This window comes from Giraffa tippelskirchi, chromosome 7 (assembly GCF_054371585.1).
Source record: "Giraffa tippelskirchi isolate mGirTip1 chromosome 7, T2T-mGirTip1v1.2.pri, whole genome shotgun sequence".
Classification (NCBI taxonomy): domain Eukaryota; kingdom Metazoa; phylum Chordata; class Mammalia; order Artiodactyla; family Giraffidae; genus Giraffa; species Giraffa tippelskirchi.
In genome coordinates, this window is record NC_137281.1 from 99,152,082 (window position 1) to 99,175,445 (window position 23,364).

At 50.1% G+C, this 23,364-nt stretch overlaps 4 protein-coding genes across 6 annotated transcripts in view; 2 read left to right on the forward strand and 2 right to left on the reverse strand.

The window, feature by feature from the left end:
* RMDN3 (regulator of microtubule dynamics 3) overlaps positions 1-1,879 on the reverse strand; it is a 22,563-nt gene extending 20,684 nt beyond the window's left edge. For both annotated transcript variants that reach the window (XM_081507232.1, XM_081507227.1), the window contains exon 1: positions 1,763-1,879. In XM_081507232.1, the coding sequence (XP_081363358.1) occupies positions 1,763-1,788 (26 nt within the window). In that variant the 5' untranslated portion in view covers positions 1,789-1,879. The remainder of the gene's footprint in view (positions 1-1,762) is intronic.
* Positions 1,641-9,761, forward strand: GCHFR (GTP cyclohydrolase I feedback regulator). Of its 2 annotated transcripts, XM_081507252.1 has the most exons (4): positions 1,641-1,789; positions 2,282-2,537; positions 3,496-3,590; positions 4,815-9,761. In XM_081507252.1, exons 2-4 carry the CDS (start codon positions 2,460-2,462, stop codon positions 4,936-4,938), a joined length of 297 nt encoding a protein of 98 aa, XP_081363378.1. In that variant the 5' UTR covers positions 1,641-1,789; positions 2,282-2,459; the 3' UTR covers positions 4,939-9,761. The 2 variants fall into 2 exon arrangements, with proteins under 2 accessions (XP_081363378.1, XP_081363380.1); XM_081507254.1 differs by lacking the exon at positions 2,282-2,537.
* The window catches only part of DNAJC17 (DnaJ heat shock protein family (Hsp40) member C17), a 32,325-nt gene continuing 14,469 nt past the window's right edge, over positions 5,509-23,364 (reverse strand). The window contains exons 2-11 of the mRNA XM_081507249.1: positions 15,702-15,771; positions 15,347-15,405; positions 15,050-15,137; positions 13,588-13,673; positions 13,252-13,348; positions 12,641-12,684; positions 12,107-12,184; positions 11,311-11,391; positions 10,717-10,827; positions 5,509-5,702 (exon numbers count right to left, since the gene is read on the reverse strand). Of these exons, the coding sequence (XP_081363375.1) occupies positions 5,580-5,702; positions 10,717-10,827; positions 11,311-11,391; positions 12,107-12,184; positions 12,641-12,684; positions 13,252-13,348; positions 13,588-13,673; positions 15,050-15,137; positions 15,347-15,405; positions 15,702-15,771 (837 nt within the window). The 3' untranslated portion in view covers positions 5,509-5,579. The remainder of the gene's footprint in view (positions 5,703-10,716; positions 10,828-11,310; positions 11,392-12,106; positions 12,185-12,640; positions 12,685-13,251; positions 13,349-13,587; positions 13,674-15,049; positions 15,138-15,346; positions 15,406-15,701; positions 15,772-23,364) is intronic.
* C7H15orf62 (chromosome 7 C15orf62 homolog) lies at positions 8,011-9,761 on the forward strand. Its single transcript, XM_081507250.1, has one exon. It carries the CDS (start codon positions 8,011-8,013, stop codon positions 8,551-8,553), a length of 543 nt encoding a protein of 180 aa, XP_081363376.1. The 3' UTR covers positions 8,554-9,761.

Consider the following 23,364-nt stretch of genomic DNA (forward strand, 5'->3'; position numbering starts at 1 on the left):
GCACATTTTTATTTTTTTGCAAATCTGTAAAGCATTACTTCGTTGTGGTTTAATATGCATTTCTGAATTTCTAATGATATTGAACATCATGTTTTATGTTTATTGCCTATTTCCACTCTCTCTTTTGAAAAGTGCCTAATCGAGTCATCCGCCCATTTTTCTTCTTTTTCTTCCTAATTTGTAAGATTTCTTTATATATCTTGGGCATTAATTTTTAGTTTAACAAATCCTTTGTTAAGCATAAATATGTCTTATCTCTCTAGCTAAACTTCTAGTCCTGAAGGCAGAGAATAGGGAAAGAGAGTACAGAAAAATAAATTAGACCAGGAAGGATCCTTTAGGGTAGTTGTTGTTTAGTTGCTGAGTCGTATCTCTTTTGTGACCCCACAGGCGTATCCCACCAGGCTCCTCTCTCCATGGGATTTCCCAGGCAAGAATACTGGAGTAGGTTGCCATTTCCTTCTCCAGGGGAAATTCTCAACCCAGGGGTCGAATCCAAGACTCCTGCGTCTCCTGCACTGGCGGGCAGATTCCTTACCACTTCCCTGAGCTATCAGGGAAGCCCCTTCTTTAGGGTTACAACTTGCTATTTATCCCTTGTATTTCTCTCCTCAGCGGTCAAAGTGCTGGAGGCACAGAACGAGCCCTGTAAATGCCCTTCAGTGAAGTGAAGATTTTTCAAGAGCCTGGGAGGGATACCTGGGAGGAGGCTGCCTTTGTTTTGCTTTTCTTTTTTTAAAAACCAATCACAACAAGGCAGATGTCACAACAAGGTAGATGAAGAATGTTGAGTTGTCAGATTTTGATACATCCAGATGAGGGCGTGAACACGTGGAGGTGAACTCGCCGCTCTCTCTGGTGGCTGGTTCGGGGAAGTTTCTTTTGTCCCAGGTGTTGCCTTGTGGTCTCCTGCATGTGTGCCGTGTCTCTCCAGCTTCGCGGGAAATTCTCTGAACCGACGGCCAGATTCTATTAGTTTCAGTCTCTCTAGGCCTGGCACTCAGCGAAGTGCTCAGTTCTCTTACTTACCTACAAGGCCACAGAAATGCAAGGTTCCGCAGCTGTACTAGGAACTACAGTCGGGGAGGCGGGAATGCGCCGTGCGCCGGAGGGGTCTCCTGCCTGTCTTCCCTGCGCTTACGGAATCTCCGGAGAACATGTCTTGGGTCGGGAAGTGGGGATCCGATAAACGTTTTAGAGGAGTCCTTGGGTGAGGTGGGCAGGAGCTTGGGAGACCTCAGTGGGGTCGCCCTTTGCTCCCTGTTGGGCTTCCCAGGGTCTGGGACGGGGACCAGTAGGACTTTGGAACCTGTTACTGGAGGTGTTGCAGTAACAGGGTGCAAGGCCAACACGCGCGCTGGGCGCCACGGCCCAACGCAGCCAGCAGAGCTCGGGGGCCGCTCCCATCTCCGGCCCGCCGGTGCGGGAGCGATCCCCCCACTACCCAACAGGGGTCCCTCCTCGCCGCCGGACGACCCTCGGAAGCAGCGGGTGACAACACAGGGTCCCATTGAGCTGCCCCAGGGCTGGGGGCGGGTCTCGAATCACCGAGCTCTGGGCGCGTCAAGGGCGCCCGCTCCTGATTGGCCGGTCGAGGGGCTCACGGACCAGGCGCTCAGGGATTGGCGCAACCAGAGGCCAGAGTCGGAGTAACTGGACTCCAGGTTGCTGGTCGCAGTCCCGGAGCCTGAGGGGCTGGCGTCGGAGCCGGACCCAAAGTCCAGGGAAGGAGCCTGGCCGGGACGCACGCACCATGCCCTACCTGCTCATCAGCACCCAGATACGCATGGTGAGTACCCGCTGCCCGTCCCTGGGAGTTGGCGTTGGGCCCCGGGCGGGGGGACACTGCCGGCAGCACCTTGGCGCCTCCCTCCCGGGCGACGCCTGCGGGTGCCCGGACGCGGAAGCCGCCTGGGACACGCCCCCCGCGGGCGGCGGGGAGGGAGGTTGGAGCTCGGACCCTGCCTGGATCCAGGAACTAGGGAGCTCCGGCGGCCGGGCCCCTCCAGCGCCGGGAAAGGGGGCTACGTGCGTGCGTCCCCGCCACCCAGGAGTTCCGGGCGCCTGCGGCTCGGGTCCTACCTGCCTGCGGGAGGTCGAAGCCTCTGAGAGGGACCCAGAAAGTCCTGCTCTCACCAGTGCAGCACCCACTGCCCTACACAGAGCCGCTCCGCCGGGCAGTGAGGGGTGGGAGGAGTGGACTAACCTAAGGAAAAGAGGTTTGAAAAAGAAAAGGATGTGCTACGACACTGAGACCCCTGTGCCAATGGCCCGCCTACAGCTACGAGCTGCGCCCTTAGGCACTTCCAGGAAGAGCTCTTCTGAGACCTTAGAGAAGAAAGAACCCGGAGACGACCAGGAGGGTTAAAGGTGTGAGAACATCCATTCAACCGTCAAGCCACGCCCCTTTCCCTGGGCACAGTTTCCTCTGCAAAAAGAAGGTGCTGACTGCTCAGAATATGACTGGGTCCCCAACCTGGGCAGCAGGATGCTCGTCTGCCCCTTACCTCTCCAGTGCTCGGGTGATCCATCAGGAGGTACATGGTTCCCTAGAGATGCAGGAAATAGCAGACGAGCTCTCCACTGGATGGGAGAAGTCTTGGTAGTGGTTTAAGAGCCAGTCAGCTGTGCAGATGGTAAACTGTAGACTCCTGGGTCCCTCCCAGGTCTCCAGAAGCACTCTGTAAGCCTGGAGTTTGGGAATTCAGTGCTCCTGAAGCAATTTTTTAAACTAGCAGTTTCATTGGTATATGATACATATAACCACAGAATTCACCAATTTAAAGTGTACAGTTCAACAGCAGTGGGTTTTGGTTTGTTTTGGCTTATTCAGAATTGTTCAACCATCACCAATTTTAGAACATTTAGAACAATTTTTGTCACCTTAAATAGAAACCCTATAACCCAAACCCTGAACTTTAGCTGTCACTCATTTCCCCTGGGCCCTTCAGCCCTAGGTAACCACTCACCTACTTTTCATCATAATATATGGTCTTTGGCCTCTTTCACTTACATGATGTTTTCAAGGTTCATCCATATTGTAGCATGCATCAGTACTCATCCCTCTTTATTGTCAAATAAAATTCCATTGAAAGGCTATATCACATTTTATTTATCCACTCATCAGTTGACAAACATTTCGGTTGTTTCTACTTTTTGGTTACTATGAGTAATGCTACTATGTGTGCAAGTTTTTATGTGGACATACATTTGCATTTCTCTGTTCTCTGGGTGATTCTGATACACGGATACACACAGTGGTGCCTGGCATGAAGGTGCCAGTGGTGGGCACTGCCCTGTCCAGCCTAGAGGGGCCAAGGAGGCCCCACATTGCTGTCTGATGACTAATGGACTCCACCCCTTCCCAGCTTGTGTTTAGCCCCCAAGATTCCTTCCCTCTCCCTCCAGCCTTTAACTGAAATGGGCTCAGATAAAGGCTAACTGCACACCTCAACCTGGCAGACAGCCAAGCAGCCTCTGTGGCTTACCTTGCAGGAAGCGGGCCCCACCATGGTGGGCGATGAGCACTCAGATCCAGAACTGATGCAGCATCTGGGAGCCTCAAAAAGAAGGGTCCTGGGGAACAACTTGTAAGTAGTAGCATTCCTAAGACTCTTCTCCCCGCCAGCCCTGAGGCCTGTCTTTGTTCCATTTACACAACAATGCCCCTGCCCAGCCTCAGGACCCCTCTGCCTGCATCCTGGGGATCTGTCCTCTGTAGGGTGGGTTCCATCTGCAGCCTCACCACAGTCCCCCAGGCTTGCTCTGAGAGCTTTTCCATTGGCCCTCCCTTCACAAGGGAGCCCCTGGACAAAGTACCAGGACAGAGTCCGGCCCCCTGAGTATAGACTTCTGCAAGTGGACTGCTCCTTGCCTTACCCTTTCATCTCCAAGCTGAATCCCATCAATGCCAAGACAGGCACAGAGAAAGGCTCTGGCTTGAAGAGCTGACTGAGTAAAAAAGCTCAGCCCTAGGAACAGGATGCCTGGGTCCTGCTTCTAGTTCAGCTGCTGCCTGGGGACTTAACCACTTCCCTCGGCATCCTTCACCCCACCTCCAAGTCTAAACAGTGATTATGACTTCCTCTTCTGCCCCTCATTCCTTCCTACCCAGTGGACAGGCTGGAGCTCCTAAGAAAGGTCACCAGAGTGTACCCCAGTTAAAAGAAGGGAAAGAGGAGGTGAGCTGGCCCTAGCCCCTTGGTAAGGGTTGGAGGGCTGAACCCAACCCCATCCTTTTGCCATGAGGCTTTTGTCTCTGAGATGCCCAGCCTGGGGCTTGACCTCTTTATCTGCTTGATGGCCCTTCAGAATCAATTAACCCTGAAAGAAGGGAAACCAAGCATTCTCCATCCTAGGGGGCGGCACCCACACCCAGGAGCTCTTGAAGGCCAACCTTATTGCTCCAGGACTGCAGGACAGTCAGGCAAGAGGACAGAGGCATGGGGGATGGCCCTGGTGAAAGGAGGCTGCTCCCTCCAAATTGGCAGTGACCCAGGGCATGTGGGCTATTTTCAGACTAATAGGGGTGTTACTATCTGGATGACATCAGAAAAGCTGCTTTATTCCTCTTGATTTTCTTTCTTATAAATAAAATGGGAATAACAGTACCGCCCTTAGGTTGTTGAAAGGAATAAATGAGATGATGCAAAGAGCTAAGCAGGTGACGGGGCAGTGAACATTTGCAGAAGGCAACCTGCAAACAGCAGTCCTGTTAGGAGTACTTGTGACCAGGCCGAGTCTGCAGCAGATACTAGGTTTGTACGTGGGGCTGTGCTGTGTACCCTCTCATGCCACTCTCCTTCTCTTCGCAGCTCTGAGTACTACGTGAATGACCCTCCTCGAATAGTCTTGGACAAGCTGGAGCGCAGGGGCTTCCGTGTGCTGAGCATGACAGGGGTGGGCCAGACGTTGGTGTGGTGCCTGCACAAGGAGTGACCCTCCCACACTGAGGAGCACCAGTCACCCCTTCTTTGGAGTGGCTGCCATGGGCCCCAACCCCAAGACCCTGCCTTGCTCACCGCCCTGCCCCTTCTTCCCAAATCATGCTTCTCTTGGCCTAGCACCACTGGGCAGTGAATGGCCTCTGAAACCTGTCTCAGACAGTGCAGAAGGGTAGGGCCCCTGGCCCTGGTGCCCCCAGCTGCCCCTCCAGCTTCAGGCCTGGCACAGGCCCCGGAGGAGGCCCTGTTCTGTCAAAAACTGAGGGGCTGACAAGCCAGGCTGCCCCTGGCAGGGAGCTGGGTGCCCCTGTGGAGCATGGCTCCAGGACTGGGTGGGTGGGGCCTGCGTAGCTAGTCCAAGCCAATAAAGGGCTGTGATGAGAGGTTGCTCCTCTGCTCTGCTGGCCACTGACTCTCACCAAGTGGAGCGCCTCCCTGGGGTCTGCCCACTCCCTGGGAGGGAGAGCCAGGCCTGGGCAGAGCCCTCCGAGGCAGAACCCAGAAACCAGGGCCATGCTTGGGTAGGCCCACACCCTATACCTATGTATGCAATAGAGATAGACTCTTAAAAAACAGAAAGTTTATTGGTGATGTTTAAGAAAAGGGCTGTGGAAGGGGAGGGCTGGAGGCAGGAGGTTATGTGGGCTGCCCCGCCTGGTCCTCCTGCTGCATCTGGGCAATCAGCTGCTGCCTCTCAGCTGCCTGGCGCATGCGCATCATGACGAGGCTCTCATAGTCCCTCTCAGACACCACCGAGCCCTGGGGACAGAGGGAGACAGGGAGGGATCAGGGTGGCAGGGCAGTGTCCCACAGATTCCAGACTTGGAGGACAGGGCCTAGGCAGAGCCACTGCCAACAGTCAAGGAGGGAGGCTGCCCAGGAAAGGAAGGACCCTGGAACATCCCGCAATCCCAAATCACCCATATTCCCTCACAGCAAGCAGGCCTTTGGCCCCAGGCCAGCTGCTCAGCTGCCTCCCTCCAGCCCATCAAGCAGCTGTCACCCCACCACACCTCCCACTTTCCCAGGCCCTTCACATCTGCAGTCAGCTCGGTGAATCACTTGCTCATGCTCTAGCCAGGCCCTCGTCTCCCTTCATGTCCTCCACCCCGTGGTTTCTGCTTTTCACAAGTTCCCAGGGAAGAGGGCTTGTTGAAGGTGCAGAAATATACCGGCTCTGCCAAGAGGAGGTGAGAGCACTGCCCACTCCCAGTTGCCCACCCTTCCTGTGGTCTAGCTCCTGCTAAGGACACAGAGGGAGCCCCACCCTAGGAGGAGAGGGAAACAAGAGGCCAGCCTGCCTCCTAAAAATACACACCAGGGCTCCTGGAGGGCAGGGCCCTGGCTTCTTCTTTTATGATCTTGCCAGCACAGTGTGAGGGATTAAAGAGTGCAATATTTTAATAATCAAAAGAATAATAAACAACCACCTCAGTAGGCCAAGGCTGTGGGCTGGAGAGGTGGCTCTGTAGGAGAGCCCTGAGCCACTGACCTCATGCCCTGGTAAGGTCTGCAGTGGGTCTTAGATCCACTTCCTCCCTCCACACAGCTGAAGCTGTGTGAATATGGGTGAAGCCCACCAGAGGTGGCACAGAAGTGAGCCAGGCCAGAGGGGGCTGCACAGCAGAGAGCCTTTCACAGAACCCCAAGCTGGTGCACCTTCACGGAACAAGCCAGGAAGAAAGTTGGGTGGTCAGTGACCCAGGGAATTAGAAGGGAGTGGCTGGGGTTAAGATGCTAAGCCCTGGCCAACTGGTTTGGAGTCGGGGATGTACAGAACCAGGAAGTGTTACTCAGCCCAGATCCCCCTGTTCCTCCCAACAGCCCCACACCTCCTCTTCTCTCCCAAGCTGCAGCAACTTCAAGGAGAGTTGCCCTCCCCGCCCAGCCCCTTCCCCAGAGGACGGACCCCAGATGAGGCCCACACAGCCTGACAGGAAGGCAGGACCCTGGCCCTCAACTGTCCTTTCCTGCCCTGAGACCATCTAGGTAAATCAAGGAAGGGTGAGGAAACAGCAGCCAGCTTTGATGTCAGGCCAAGGGGAGGTCAGTTCTCCCTTCCCCAAGGTAATGCTGCTCTGCTGAGAAAGCCTGAAATCACCCTTGGCATGCCCCTGGGAGGAGCCAGCGCTTTATAGGTGCAGGGCTGCTCACCCTTAACACACCCTCTGCCTCTTTCCTCCTCCCCATCCCTGTGGGTTCTGCTAATGAGGGCCTGTCACTCGGCCCCAGGTCTGAGTCACCCACACCAGTGACAGGTCCCTTCCTTCCCCAACAGTCATTCCACATGCCTGTCTTTCAATTAACTCCCACCTCTGAGTTCCTCACTCCAGACACATGGGAGCTGGAGAACCAGGCTGCCCGCCAGGGCCGGAGCACTGGGGCTGGGGAGGAAGAGGAGGCAGCGTGGTGACCCACAGAGCAGGGCCGCCCCTGGACGGTCCCCAGAGGAATCCTAAGCTCCCTGGTGCCCCAGGGTGTTGGCCGCTCAGCCCAAACCCCAGCCTGCAGATGCTGCAATTACCTCAGAGCGTGAAACACCACTTCCCACCTGAGTCAACTGAAGACAACAAAACATCTCCACCGCCACACGCGGTCACAAACAGCCAAGCTACTAATCACAGTCTGGGAGCTACCAGCGGAGACGCCGGTCCCCTGCCGGGGCCAGGGAGAAGCCAGCCCAGCCGGTGAGGAGCCCGGCCCCAGGGAAGACGATTCAGCTCTCATCTACCACAGCTGCCCGAACTCCAGCTCCTAAGTGCTGTTTCCTCCTCCTGGGGTTTTTCCACTACCCTATTGAGTAACCAGGCCACTCCTGACCCTCTGGGAAACTCCTATCGCCAGGCACTCCAGCTCTCGGCTCTCCTGGACTGCCCTGCACGCCTTCTCATCATCCAGGATGCTCACTCAGGCTCCGTGCTGAGCAGAAACCCGGAGGCCTCTGCTTCTGCCCGCAAGGGCTGCCTGATTCTCGCCATTCACTGCTCCAGCGGGGCCCGATGGTCCCCAGCTGCCGTTGACCGGGCTTCTGAGGTACCAGGCTGGTCTGCGGGCTCCCCAGGGCCCCATGGAGACTTGGCGCAAAGGCTCCTTCCGCAGCCCCTCCTTCTTCAAGCGGCTGAGCCTGGGGCGGCCGCGAAGACTCCGGCGACAGGGCAGCGTGCTCAGCCAGGCCAGCACGGCTGGGGGGGACCACGAGGAGTACAGCAACCGAGAGGTCATCCGGGAGCTGCGAGGGAGACCGGATGGCCGGCGCCTGCCACTGTGGGGGGATGAGCAGCCTCGGGCCACCCTGCTGGCCCCTCCCAAACCCCCGCGTCTCTACCGGGAAAGCTTCAGCTGCCCCAACATCCTAGAGGCCCCCTCTGCAGAGTACACTGCCGCCTACTCTGCCACCTACTCTGCCACCTTGCCCTCCGCGCTCTCCATGGCAGACACCCTCCACCGATCCTCCGAGGAGGACCTTACGGACATGCCCCCCTTCCAGAGGACACCTGCTGCGGACCTCAGCGATCCCTTCTTCTCCTTCAAAGTGGACCTGGGGATTTCACTTCTTGAGGAGGTTCTGCAGATGCTGAGAGAGCAATTTCCCAGTGAGCTAAGCTTCTGAATGGGGGGAGGGTGGGCAGAGGTGGGGTGACTGAAAGAGGTGGGAGCCTGGGGGCCCAGAGAAGGAGGGGACAGTCGGGGATTAAGTTAGGGATAGAAATCCAGGTCCCTACCTGCCCCCTGGGGTCCTGAACAGTTCTCTGAGTCACCCTAGGGTGGAGGGACAGAGGTACAGAGGCAAGCCAGAAATGTGAGGGGGGCACCTGCTGGCAGGAGCCCCGAAGACAGCTAACTAGGCTGGGAAGGGAGGCCACACCTGCAACCACAGGGACCAGGCAGAGGCCTGGGTGGAGGCAGAGGGACGGTGGCATAAGGGGCAAGTATGGGAGTGGAGAACACAGACAGGACACAAAGATGGGTGTGCTGTGCCAGCTCCTACATGTGGCTGTTTAAAGTCACACTAATTAAAATTAAATACAATAAAAAATTCAGCCTAGTCACACTGGCCACATTTCAGGTGCTCAGCAGCCACATATGACTAAGGGTTACCATACTGAACGGCACACGGTGAATATTAATGTCACTGGAGAAAGTTCTATTGGGCCACACAGGCCTAGACCATAGTGTGGTGGGGGGAAGGGAAGCATATGGGACCTGCCAGGGAAGGGAGGGGCTCGTGGGGTAGAAAGAGTGAGGCAGGTGGAAATACAGAATGTAACTCAGGAAAAAGTCCGAAGAAACCACTAGCGGGAAAGGGGGCGTGAGAGACTCAAAGTGCCAACACAGCTGCCCGGAGCACTCCCTGGAGCCCAAGGAAGGAACTTGAGGGAATGTAAGGCACAGACAGCTTGTGAAGAGGGGCTTTGGGGAATTCTCAGAAATATTAGTGATGGGAGTCCTGGGGAAATGCAACGAAATACAGTGGCAGGTTTCCCTCCTTCCTGCACCCATGAGAATATGGGAGGTCTGATCAGGGGACGACACAAAGCTCAGGGCTGTTACAGTGAAGAGGCACAGCTGGTCTCCAGAATCCCCACCAGGACCGAGGAGCTTTGCTCAAAGCCTCTGATGATGGGGGTCGCGGCCCTAGCCTGACGCCTGGCCAGGAGACCTGGAGCCAGAGCCTGGCTGGCGGCATGTGGTTCTGACACACCCTGCCTCCACGATGCAAGCCTTATGGCCTCCCCCTTTCTACTCTTGTGTGCATGTGCCGAGCGGAAAGCTCCCCTGTGGGTGCAGATGATAAATAAAGTTCTTTATCACACAGACTATGGAGTGTCATCTGGGGCTGTGAAATGCTGGGACTTAACGGGGGTGAGGGGGGAGAGAAACAGTCTCTAAAGAAGAGTCCCAGGTCGGGCTCAGAGCAGTTCCTTTTCCTCCTCTGTCCAGGGTCTGGGACACAGTCCAGAGAGCACCCCATCCTCATGGGTGAGGGCTATGTCAGAGAGCAGGGGGACATGCCAGAGGCATTGGGAGCAGAGCCCTTGCTGACCTGCTGAGGGGCACTCTTCCCCACAGAGGGGCTGGAACACATCAGCCTGAGGCACAGACCCCCAGACGCTTCAGAGAAGGGAGAGCTCTTGCCCCACCAAAGTGGAGGCAGGTGTGACCTGGGCCAGGTATGTGTATATATGTGTGTATGGGGGGGAAGTGAACACAAGCCTTCGTGGGGCCGTAGGGACTAAGAGCTGGTGTGTGGCGTGTGTCAGCTCAAGTCTGTGCTTCCCCCCAAGAGTCGGGCACCAGGCAGCACCTCAGTGTTGGCAGAGTAGCCACCATTATTTCTAAAGAGGAAATGTTGCCTCTTGACAGTAGGTCCCTGTCTGGGACAGCCACAGACACACCTGGAAGGAAGTTGGGGAAGGAGGCAGCCACCCTCCTCACCAGCCCTTCCCTGAAGCCCCGGGTCATCTCAGCACCAAATGCTTCATAAAGCAACCAAGTGACCCACAGGCCAGGCTAACACCTTTGGATGATGATGAGAGCTCCCAAGGGAGACCAGAACATAGAAAGTAAGATCTAAGAGTTGTGGGTAGGGCAAGCCAGCCTGCAAAGAGGCAGCAAGGAATCACAGTCCTCCTGCTTGGGTGAGCAGACCTGCCAATCTCTCTGTAGTCCTGATGACTGTGGTTTGTGAGGAAAGGACCCTGAGAAGAGTCCAAACAGGAAGAGGCACCTCGAAGCTTGAGTAGGCCCAGGAGCGTGAGGCCTGGCTCCTTACCTGGGACAGTCCTGGGTGTTTGTGGCCCACCATGCTCTGGGGCCGTCCCTCCAACCAGGAAATCTTCAGAGGGTTATCGACCAGGCCCACTTCATTCTGGACAGCCAGCTCCTGTCAAATACAACAGCCAGTCCCAGTCCCATCATTCCAGTCAGCTACACAGTGGCTCTCTCTACCCCTACAGAAAGAACCAGAACCAGCACTCTCATCCTCCAAGCAAAGTGGAGCAGCCTTCATGCGATGGTGTGCTGAAGCTCTGACCCTCCTCATGGGAAACATGAGTCTTCGGACTGGGCAGTGGGGGAGGGGAGAAGGCTCTCTGAGGGTCCCAACCTGGAGGCATGCTGGCTTCCAGGGGAAGGTGAGGGGTGTGGAGCCAGGCAGCAGGAAATGACACCATCCCTGGAACATTCTCCCATCCATTCCTTCATTCACTGTGTCTCTTCTCCCAGGACCTGTGGGCCTCGGGGAAATCTTGGCTCTGAGCTGGCCCAAGGAGTGGGGACACCTAAGCTCAGAGGGCCCAGAGCGTTGAGTTCCTCCCCTGGAATGGCAGGGCTGCTGGTGGCCCCCAAAGCCCCATAGAGCACTCACCGCAGCCTTGACGGTTGCAAACTCTACCACAGCGGTGCCTGCCTTCTTACTGGAAAGTACCAGGTTGAGCACCTCTCCGTACTGTGAGGATAAGAGGTCCTAGTAAGCATGGCCCAGCCTCCAGGATGGCCCAGTTCACACTGGAGATAAGCCTAGGCTGCCCAGAAGCAACCAAGTCATTTTGGGTTGGGGATAACCTCTTGTTGCTAGGTTCCCAGAAAGGAGAGCTGGGCAGACGTGGGGATTCGGACCAGAAGAGACGCACAGCTGCCTCCATGATTGAAGGAGGTGGAGAAGACGGAGCTTTAGTGCCAGGCACCCACCTCCTCTCTCCCCAATCACCCAGCCAAGCCCCTTACTTCTAAGGATGACAAGGGCTAGATCTGGCTGGAGGAGGCACATGGCAACACGAGTGACTGGAGGGCCATGGCTCGAGTAGAAGTCTTTAGACTCTCCTATGGTTTATGGCTTCCCTGGTAGCTCAGCGGTAAAAAATCCGCCTGCAACTCAGGAGCCGCAGGAGACAAGGGTGCAGTCCCTAGGTGGGGAAGATTCCCTGGAGGAGGGCATGGAAACCCACTCCAGTATTCTCGACTAGAAAATCCCCATGGACAGAGAAGCCTGGCAGGCTACAGTAAATAGGATTGCAAAGAGACTCAACTGAAATAACTTAGCACATAGTTTATGGCACAGAAAAAAAAAAAAAAGGCAGGTAGAGATGTGAAGGAAGGTTAGGCCTGGAGAACCTGAGGTTTGGGCTGACATGATGGGTAAGAGGGAAGTCAGCAGAGCAGACCTTCTGAAAAAGCCGTAGGAGGACATCTCTGGAATAGCCACCTTGTGACTCAGCTTCCTTCTTGCTCTTCCACTTGAGCTGAAAAGACAGCAGTGGGGGCCACCATTAAACACTGACTTCTCAATAGGACCAGACCCTGCACCTGAGCTTTACAAACTGAGCACACTCCTCTGGTGGCAGTGGTAATCCAGGGAGCACCCCCCCAGAAAATGCATTCCCCTAGAAAAATGGACAGGCAGGAGGCCTGCTCGGACACAGTCTCAGGGCTCTTATAGAGCCTATAAGATGCTCTCCTTCAAGGGGCCTCAGGGAGGGCTGCCCTGCAGCCTTCAGGGCTAAGAGCAGCCTTTCACGGCCAGCTCTGATGGGCCATCCTGACGCCCAGGCCGTGGGAAGATGGAAGGATGGCATGTGGGCAGTGGCGTGGCTCCCAGAGATCCAGTGTCCCCACCACAAGTCCCGGTGTCCCCGGAAGCATCTCTTCTTGCTGAGAGGAGGCAGTGTGAGGTGGCCTGTGGGCCCTGCAGGGCTCACCTTTAGCTTGGGGGTTTCTTTGTTTTCAGGATTTTCTGCCATTCCTAGAAAATTAGGAAAATTAGCAAGGTAGAATATGATGGAGAGGTTCCCCCTGGGAGACACAGTCTAGGGCCACAAGGACCTAGAAAAGATCACTCCTGTCCAAGGGCAGTATTTGCCCCGCCCTGCTGTACAGCCTGGTAGGGCAAGTAGAAGCAATCCCACCCTCACCCCCAGGAGCTGCCACCTTAGAGTAGCAGCCCAGCTGCCTGCTGGAGGCCATGACCAGCACTCTACCAATGAGGGGCTGTGAATGCCTTCTGGGGGCAAGAGACAGAGGTATAGACCTCACAGTTCTACTGAAACAAAGTATCCCAGAGCCTTCCCTGCCCTGCCCTGGTGATCTGCTCCAAAAATAGAGCCAACATAAATGGGGCCAGGAGATCTCAGGCAGTGAAAAGCCAATAAGCCCCAGAAAACTGTAAGAAAGGACAGGTGGCATGTGTCCAACTGGGGTACCCGGAGGGTTCCAGCAGGTGGAAGCTTCCAGATCAACTTCACCGAGCAGCCAGTGTGGCCACTGTGAGCCACCTCAGAGTGGGAGGCCAGTGTGGGGGCCGGATTCTCACCTCTCAACCTCTGCTCCTGTTCCTGACGTATCTGCTCCCGGATCAGCCTCTGCTGTTCCTCCAGCTGCCGGGAACCCTCTTCTCGCAGGCGTTCGATCTGCAGAGCGGGGGTTGGGGAGGGTGACAATTCTGTGCAGATTCAATTCCAGGTTGGCTCACCTTGCAAAGGTCCCTGGGACGTTTCCCCTGCAAGCTAGGCTCAGCAACCTGCGGGTGGGACAGACGACCCAGATCCCACAGGGGAAGGTGGGAAGGGCACGCCCGCCCTGGCCACAGTAGCCTCGAGTTCCATCAGCCTCTTCCTCCTGCAGATGGTCGCAGGGCCTGGACGCTCACCTCCTGCTCTAGCGTCCTGGCGCTCCCGCTTTCCTCCTCCTCCTCGCTGCCAAGGGCCTGGGCCTGCCGCTCCCGCGCCTCAAGGTCTAGGCACAAGGGTTGGATGACCCAATGTCTGGTCTAAGCAGTTTCTACATGGCCCCAGCCCACCTGGCTCTGGCTGCTACCCCAAAGTCTCATGTAGCATGAACCCATCCAGGAATTCTGCCCCCTCCCTCCATGCCCGTGTGCTCCCAGATTCATTTCCATTGAGAAAAGCTGTCACAAGGAAGAGTATAGGCTCCAGCTGAGTGGCTGGGAAGAGTTACAGCCGCTCCCGCTGACCAAGCTGGTTCTCTGAAGAGTGAACAAGCTGTGGGTGGGGCTGATGTCAGCAGCCCAGGGCCATGGGTCAGAGCTGCCCACAGGTGGAGCCACCGGCCTCTGATCCTGCGGTTTGGCACCACAGCCTGTGACCTTGCCTTGGCTTCGATGCTCTTTCCCACCACTGTGCCTGAGTTTCCACTGTCTCCTCTACCTGCCCCTCAACTCACATTTACCAAGCCTCACTGCAGACTCAGCTACAGGGACAGCAGCCTCCATGGAAGGACGTCACCCCAGGTCCTGGAGCCCTTCCCACCTTCCAAGAGAAACCAGCCTGTGGCTCTCTCCCAGGCCAGCTGCTGCGGCAAATGCTTCTCCCAGGTCTGGGACTCGCAGCTTTCTTTTCTGTTCACTTTACTTACCTAAACTCCAGATTTGTTTTTGATGGAGGTACTGGGATGGTATATGTACATAATAAATATATGGATGTGAAACAGGCAAGATGCAGGGGAGAAAAATTGAGTGAAGAATGCCTGAACCAATCTTGTGGGGGTAATGAAATGCTCTAAAATTGATTTAGAGTCATAGTTGCACCACTTGTTAAATTTACTAAAAATCACTGAGTTGTTCACTTGAAATGAGTGGACAATAGGATATACAAAATAATGTCAATAAAGCTGTTTTTCAAAAGGCAAATGTCTGGCTCTCTTTGGATCCTTTTGAGGGGATTTCAGAGTGAAAGCTCTGTGTAGAACTGGGACAAATGAAACAGATAAACCACAGCGTGGCCAACAAGGACACTGATTGTACTTATGCTGTGTGGGTTCAAATCCTGGTTCCAGCAAGTTCTTATCTTTTTGGTGCCTTAGCTTCTTTTGTTTATAAAAATAGGTTTCGTAACACCCAGCTCTTTGGATAGTCGTGATAATTAAAGGAGGCAGGAAACATCTGTCACAATGCTTAGCTAATAGCACATGTAGTCATTGTTATTATTCCTAAGACTGTCCTTCAGGAGCTACCCCTGAGAACAGGGTTCTGCCCAGGACTGGGGCCCAATGCTCTGAGTGGCTGGAACTGAAGCTACAGGAGAAAAGGTGAGGGAGCTGCACAAAAACAACCCAGGGAAACTGCAGGGCACCAGCACCACGATGCCACCTACCGAGCTTTACTTTCTTCCTTCTCTCATCAAGTTTCTGGGTCCTCTCTGCCGCCTGTTTCTTGGCTTTCCTGACCTTGTCATACGCAGCCTGGCAGAAGGAAGGAACACAGAGGAGCAGTCAACGCGGTAACACACACAGAGCCAGGCCTCCTCCCCGGCCCCGCCACTAGCCCTAGAGCTAGTGAGGCAGTCTGGTGACAGTCTCCAGGCGGGGACAGCATGGCCGAGTATAGAGGATGAAGCACACAGTGGTCTCTCAATGTAGGGGACAGTTCAGATAGAGGAGAATGTGCTTACCCTGGCGGCAGCATCGGTCAGTACCTCCAAGGCCTGAGAAAGCTGGTGGAAGAGTTCAGCTAAACATAGAGATAAAAAAAGAGAGAGGGGAAAAGTAAAGTTAGACTTGGTGATGGTGTGCTCCCTCAGAAAAGCACCTCAAAGAAGCTACAGGCTGCTGGAAAGGAAGACATCAGCAGATGCCCAATCAACAAACAAGGGTGAGTATATCAGCAATTGATCAGATGCCCTTAACGTGTGAAGTGCAGCCACAGGCCCAGTGCCCAAAGTCAGGCTGCATGTGTTGACCTCCATGACACTCACACCACACCCAGGTGGGCTGGGCTCCTTCTCCCCATGCCTAGGACAGGCTCACCTGCTCTCGGATTATCTGGATTTTTGTCTGGGTGGCAGGAGAGGGCCTTCTGTCTATATGCCTTCTTCACCTGGAAGAATCAAGATTGGGTTATTGATTCTCTCACCCCAAGACAGACCAGAAAACACTGCTAATGGGATAAGGGAAATCCAGGGAGGGCTCTACAGGAAGGTTGCCACACTGAAAGAGTCATCTCACAGCCTCAGTGGAGATCTTCAGTGGAAGCAAAGGCTATGGACAGAGCTGAAGGCTGCCCAGCAGCAGGGTTGGGCCTGCTTCCTGCCGAGCGCCCAGTCTCACCACTGTGGATGTCAGAGGCTCCTGGCAGGGGCAGATTCCCTCTAGCCACCCAGAAACAGGCACTCACACAGTCTTAGTGTAATGGACACCAGGGCAACGTTTCCGGAGGGAAACTTAGCCATCAAAATTTTAAATGTACTTTCTCTTTGACTTATTATGGAATTTGGACTTGCAGAAGCATGCCAAAATAAATATGCAAGGATGCCCACTAAAACATAGTTTATATAAGCCCCAAAGTAAAGCAACCAAAATCTCCAACAACGGGGAGACTCATTTAAGAAATCATCACAGACAAAAGTCTATATGTGCTGTCCAGAAATATCTTCAAGTCCTCATTACAAGAAAAAAAACTGATTAAATATGATGACAAACAGCAAATCATTATGTTGTACACCTGAAATTAATCCTATGTGATGTGTCAATGATACCTCAACTTAAAAAAAAAGAAGTATCTTCAAGGTATAGTGCATGAAAAAAACAAGGCTTAGAATAGTATATATTAATATGATAATTTGGGGGTTAAAAATAAATCAAAAATAAAAGAAATGTAAATAGTTAGAAACACTCGAGCATGTGCAAGCCTTTGTTTTCCTTTTTTCCCTCAAAGCAATCACAAGAAACAGTGGTTTCTTTTGGAGAGAAGCTGAAAGTGGAGGGGAAAGAAACATTCACTTCTCATTGTATACTTTTCTGTAGTTCTACTTTTCAAACCTTAAACTATTATTATTTATTTTTTTATTTTATTATTATTTTTTTATTGATAACAGGGGTTATCTTGGTGGGGAAGCTATGGTCTACTTTTAGTTTTCATCTTTGCACCTCTCTATTAAAAAGAAAATAAGTATTATTTCTTATATTAGTAAAAATAAATAAACATAGATACCAAGATTCTCTTTTGTATATTCCCCACTCATAAGGGAAGGCAGGGTACAAAATCCCAGAAATCCTCCGCTTTCTGAGGCCTTGACCTCACTCTGCCTGTACACGTTACCTACTGCTCAAATGTCTTGGGAGGAGAACCCTCTAGCCCAGAACCTCTACCAGTAGCTGAGCAAACTGGCTCTCCAGGCTTCCTACGGGGAACCAATAAACATTTCAATCCAAAGTCTGCTAAAAAAAGGGCCTTCAGAGGCAGGCAGCCAGCAACCTCAGGGGAGGGTCTGTGGCCCAGCGCCCCCGGCACCTTCGGCTACACCCAGCTCAGGCCCTCTGGGGTGTGCTGCCACCTGCTGGGCCACAGCTAGAACCACACCTTCACTTGCCCGGGCAAGCAAGCCCATCTACTCACAGCTCTCCTGGCTGAGCCTGAGGAAGCAGGAACCACTCCCAGCACAGGCTTTGGGCAGAAAGAGTGTAAAAAGTTCCTCCCTGCCCCCCAACCTTCCCAACTGCCCACCTATGTTCACCTCCTCACCCCAACCTAGGTCTTCACCAATAATAAGTAATGACAACAATAAAAAATCCAGCTTTTTTTTTCACTATTTGTTGTTCAGTCACTCAGTCGTGTCTGATTGTTTGCCACCCCATGGACTGCAGCTCGCCAGGCTTCTCTGTCCTTCACTATCTCAAACCCATACCCATTGACTCTATGATGCCATCCAACCATCTCATCCTGTCGCCCCCTTCTCCTCATTTAAAAATAATAATAAGGGAAGAGGAGGTGATAGTTTCATATATAGTCTTACATTTGAAATGCCATCTTTTACTCTTGAGGCAACTTATCATTTGTCTTTCCTCCCTTTACTCTTTCTTTTCCCTTTTCCATTTATGCCCAGGACCTTATTTCTTTTTTACTTTAAACCAAGCCTTTATTACATATTCTTTATATTTGCAGGCTTCCCCCATGGCTCAGTAGTTAAAAAAATCCACCTGCCAATGTAGGAGACCAAGCGTCTTTTGTTTTTTCAATAAGTAAAACAATACAAAAATATATAAAGAGAGAGAGAACTAAAAAGCTAATGTTCTTTCCCTATTTCCCCAGCCCTCTTTTCAAAGTCCTTCCCTCTGATCATTCCAACAAACAGAAGTCTTTGGGATCTTGTTTCTGCCTCTCTGCCCCCACCTCTCCTCTCTCTATGATCCCAGGCGCTGTGTCTGAACTGGTTGAGAAGAAGAGGAAGGGAGAACAGGGTGTCTATTGCGTCAGTTTGCAACACTGCTGCATGCCCTACAGAGGCTGAATTTTGTGGAAGATGGTTTCTTTTGTATCATGAAGCTCTTTTAAAGTGTTACGTGTTCTTTTTTGTAAATGTGAAAAAGGACCATAAGAGGGAGGGAAGGAGTAAGAAGGACTAGTACAAAAGCAAAATAAGAGGCAGGAGGGGGCTAGGTGGTAGAATACTCTTCATTTTTCTTTTCTTTCTTTAGAGAATGCTTTATAGTTTTTTATTCTAAAGGAATGATATTAAATATCTTTCTGTTTTATATTTCATTTTAATGCTCTATATCAGAAAGTTGTTATTTTTTTTAACTTAAACAGGAAAACTGTTCAAACAAAAAAACTAATTATATAATAATGGGAAATTAATCTACATATATTAGTTTGTTTTCTCATCAATTCTCTTTCCAGAATATGTTCCTTCGACAAATGTCTTTAACAGTCTCATCAGATTTCATCTGAGGCAACAGTATAACTAGACCAAGGTCACCTCACTCCCCATCTGGGTGGACCCCCATCTTACTCCCACCCCTCCAGCTGCCCACACACTCAACATCTATAAACAAACACAAATGTCCCAATCAACTGATCAACTTGATGTAAACTGGACCCCTATCCCCTCAAGGGCTAGCCTGGGCCTCCATTTCCAAATCATCCCTTAAAGGTGTGAGGAGGTGAACATTCTGTGTTTCGAAATCTTATTGGAAAAAATAACCAGTCTCATGCAGTGGCTTGACAAGTAAGGGGAGAAGTGAGGTCAGAAAGTCAAGGTCATGCTGGTATTCATTCTTAGAGAGGAATGTCTACAGATAGGAGGGGAGCTCTCTGAGAGCCCTTTGGTACAGCACCAAATCTACTCCACCTTCTGGGTCCACTCATGGAGCGTCAAGGATACGGAAGGACTGAGCTGAAGCTGGGGATACAGAGAATAAGTGGGAATTTCCCTGACACTGAAGAGGAAGGACACTGCTTAGCAAGGAAAATGGCTGTGAAAACAATGAATTATACTACAGTTGTAAGATGCCTGTAAGTGAGGTCCCTAAGAATGGGGAAAAAAAAAAAAAGAGAAGTTAATTTTAGCCTTAAAGGCCTCACATGGGAGACAACATCTGAGCTGGATCTGAAAGGTGAGTAATAGCTCTCCAAGCAGAGCCAGAAAGGGCATTCAAGACAGGGTGTGGAAGAACCTGACTTCCCTTCAGCCCCAGATCAGCTCAGAGGAGAAATATGTTTTCCTTTAATGAGGAAAAGGTACTAAGAACAGAAAAGGACATGAAAAAGCAGAGACATGCTTGCAATAAAACATGGAAGTAAAAATAATGTTTTTGTCAAAGAATATTTTGATTAATTAAAAAAAACCTTCGACCAAAGAAAAGTAACAGAAGAAAACCAGGAAAAGAATAAAATTCACACAAACAAGTTTTAAAAACACAAACTTGGGATGAAGAAATGCTAGGGAGTGAGAGCATACAGGAAGGCAAAGAAATGCAAAACTGGTCTGAGAAGAGAAAAAAGTAAAAGTTAACTCAGGTGTGATACTGAAAATACAAGAAACTTAACATGATTCATAAGGTATGTGTGATTCATAAAACAGAGAGTAGACCAATTAGAAGGAAAAGCCCCACAGTACATATGAGCAAGGCCAGATGTGGAAAGCCATCTAAAATCAAAAGTAATGAATCAGGATGAATGACTAAAGAGGCTTTTGGGGTCTCCAAGCCCAAAGAACTTGAACCCCAAAGTTCTCTTTGAGCTAATGAAAGTTTGTCGTGAGGCACAAAGACAAGATTAATGGAACATAAAAGCATGGCCAAGAAACAAACAGTAATAAATGTAAAAATTCAATGTATGGTAAAAAGTATTACTAAAATCCAACATAATGAGTGAAAAAAGTTAGTTCTTCATCTCAAAGCATATACCAAAATAATTCCAGATAGATTAAAAAAAAAAACTAAAAACAAAAAATGAAACTAAAAGAACCTAAAGAAAGAAAATGATAGAACTATTAATCTACTTTTAGTGTGGGCAAGAAATTCCTAAGCATTAAAGCAAGGGAAGGAATCACAAATACATGCACACACATGTATACGTACACAAAATGAATGGAATTACAATGAAAAAAATTTAATTTATCTAAGCAAAAAATCCTAGACAAAATTAAAAGATGAGGGGGGTGGGAGGGAGGCTCAAGAGGGAGGGGATATATATACTGCTGCTGCTGCTAAGTCGCTTCAGTCGTGTCCGACTCTGTGCGACCCCATAGACGGCAGCCCACCAGGCTCCGCCGTCCCTGGGATTCTCCAGGCAAGAACACTGGAGTGGGTTGCTATTTCCTTCTCCAATGCATGAAAGGGAAAAGTGAAAGTGAAGTCGCTCAGTCGTGTCCGACTCTTAGCAACCCCATGGACTGCAGCCCACCAGGCTCCTCCATCCATGGGATTTTCCAGGCAAGAGTACTGGAGGCAATGGCACCCCACTCCAGTGTTCTTGCCCGGAGAATCCCAGGGACGGCGGAGCCTGGTGGGCTGCCGTCTACGGGGTCGCACAGAGTCAGACACAACTGAAGCGACTTAGCAGCAGCAGCAGCAGCTGATTCACACTGATGTACAGTAGAAATCAACATAACATTGTAAAGCAATTATCCTCCAGTTAAATATAAAAAAAGAAACAAGTTAAAAAAAAAGGACAAGGGAAATGATAACTGAGAGAAATATGTTCATGAAACACGACAGACAACAGTCTTTACTATACAAAGAAACCATGCAGAAAAAAAACACAAGAAAAAGACAAACTACAAGAAAACAGAGAACATGAAGAGAGAATTCATAGAATATAAATGGTTGACATGAAAAATGTTCAGCCTCACACATAAAAATTAAGTCTTTTTCACCTCTCAGTTGACAACAAGGAAAACAGAGCATGGTATTTAATGTTGGTGGCTTTGTGGTGAATATGTAAATTAATACAATGATTCTGGTCTGTTTGGGTTTTTTTGTCTGCACCCCTTGGCTTGCGGGATCTTAGTTCCCTGACTAGAGATCAAACCCCTGCTCCCTACCCCCTGCAGTAGAAGAGCAGAGCCCACCACTGGACTGCCAAGGAATTTCTTATACAACGATTCTGGAAAGTAATCTAGCAATATATATCAGGAAGCTTTGAAAAGTGCAGACCCTTTGATCCAGCAAGGCCTCTTCTAAGAGCTTATTCTAAAGAAATATTTAGAAGTTTATACAGTATGTATAAACACTGCTGTCTATTATAGCATATTTATAAAAGAAAAAGTCAGAAATAATCTACATTCCAAAATGGTTGCTAGCATCTACCATGTAGCAAGCTCTTTTTGAAGTGCTTTATATACAGCAACTTACTTAACTCTATTTTTTAAAAATAGGATTTCTCTCCTTTTTTAAAAAAAATCTATTTTATTTATTTAGCTTTGTCGGGTCTTAGTTGCAGCATATGGGATCTCTTAGATGTGGCATGTGAACACTTAGTTGGGGCAAGCAGACTTTAGCTGTGGCATGAGAGGTCCAGTTCCCTGACCAGGCATCAAACCCGGGGCCCCTGCATTGGGAACACAGAGTCTTAGACACTGGACCACCAAGAAGTCCCAGTAAATTATATCACTCTTAACACGTCCCTATGAGGTAGAAATTATTATCCTCATTTTACAAATGAGAAAACTGTGACAATAATGAGGCAATCATCATGATACTGAAAATTCATTCAATCAAAAACTATGCAATCATTATTTCAGACAATAACTGTTCTATTCTAGCCATATACCATAGGAAAAACTGTGGCTCCCAATCACCCCCTGCCATCAAAGAAGAAACTGGGAGTCTAGACTTCCACCCTCACCAGCTGTAACAAAGTATCCCAAACCTTTTGCCAGAGTGGTGTCAGAGAAGGCCAAGAAGGGAGTTCACACTCACTAGATGAAAACATAAAAATATTTCTGAAAGAGAGCATTATAATTGACATTTATTTTTCACAGTGAGCTTGTATTACTTATCACATCAAGAAAAAAAAACTGTTTAAAAAAAAAACATAATTAGCCAGAGCAATTAGATAAGGTAAAGAAATAAAAGGTACCCAGGACTTCCATGGGGGTCCAGTGGATAAGAATCCACCTTGTAATGCAGGGGACACAGGACTGATCACTAGTCAGGGAACTAAGATCCCACACGCTGTGGGGCAACTAAGCCTGTGCACCACAACTACTGAACTCACACAAGATCACGAAAGATCCTTGCGTGACACGACAAAGATCCCATGTGCCACAACTAAGACCCAAAACAGTCAAATAAATAACATTTTTTAAAAAGAAAGAAACAAAAAGTATCCAAATCAAAAAGGAAGAAGTACAACTGTCACTACTTGCAGATGACATATTATATATAGAAAACCCTAAAGAGTTCACCAAAAAATTGTTACAATAAAAGAATTCAGTGAAGTTTGCAGGATATAAAATCAACACACAAAAGTCTGTTGCATTTCTATGCACTAACAATGAACTATCAGAAAAGAGAAATTAAGAAAACAATTCCATTTACAATTTCATCAAAAAGAATAAAATATCTAGAAATAAATTTGGCCAAGAAGGTGAAAAACCTGTACACCGAAAACTATAAGACACTGATTAAAGAAGTTGAAGAAGACCAAGTAAGAGGAAAGATATTCCATGCTCATGGTTTGGAATAATTAATATTATTAAAATGTCTTTACTACCCTAAGCAATCTATGGATTCAATGCAATCCATATCAAAATTCCAAGAGCATTTTCACAGAAAATTTTTAAAAAATCCTAAAATGTGTATGGAGCCACAGAACACCCCAAATAGGCAATGCAATCTTGAGAAAGAAGAACAAAGCTAGAAGCATCATACATCCTGATTTCAAACTATATTACAAAGCTATAGTAATCAAAACTGTATGGTATTGGCATAAAAACAGACACCTCAATCAATGGAACAGAATAGACAGCCGAGAAACAAAGCAACAAATATACGATCAATTAATTTACAACATAGGAGCCAAGACTATGCTATGGGGAAAGAACAGTCTCCTTAATAAATAGTTTTGGACCGGGGAGAAATAAACGAGGAGCTTGGGATTAACATACACATACTACTGTACATAAAAAAGCCAACAAGGAGCTACTATAGAGCACAGGGAACTTATTCTATAATAACCTACAGGGGT

What these genes read in the sequence shown, in the direction of transcription:
- GCHFR (XM_081507252.1), top strand. Translation starts at nt 2,460, where the DNA reads ATGACTGGGTCCCCAACCTGGGCAGCAGGATGCTCGTCTGCCCCTTAC. An exon ending in CTCGGGTGATCCATCAGGAG is followed by an intron (nt 2,538 to 3,495) that starts GTACATGGTTCC and finishes CTTACCTTGCAG; the next exon opens with GAAGCGGGCCCCACCATGGT. An exon ending in AGGGTCCTGGGGAACAACTT is followed by an intron (nt 3,591 to 4,814) that starts GTAAGTAGTAGC and finishes TTCTCTTCGCAG; the next exon opens with CTCTGAGTACTACGTGAATG.
- C7H15orf62 (XM_081507250.1), top strand. Translation starts at nt 8,011, where the DNA reads ATGGAGACTTGGCGCAAAGGCTCCTTCCGCAGCCCCTCCTTCTTCAAG.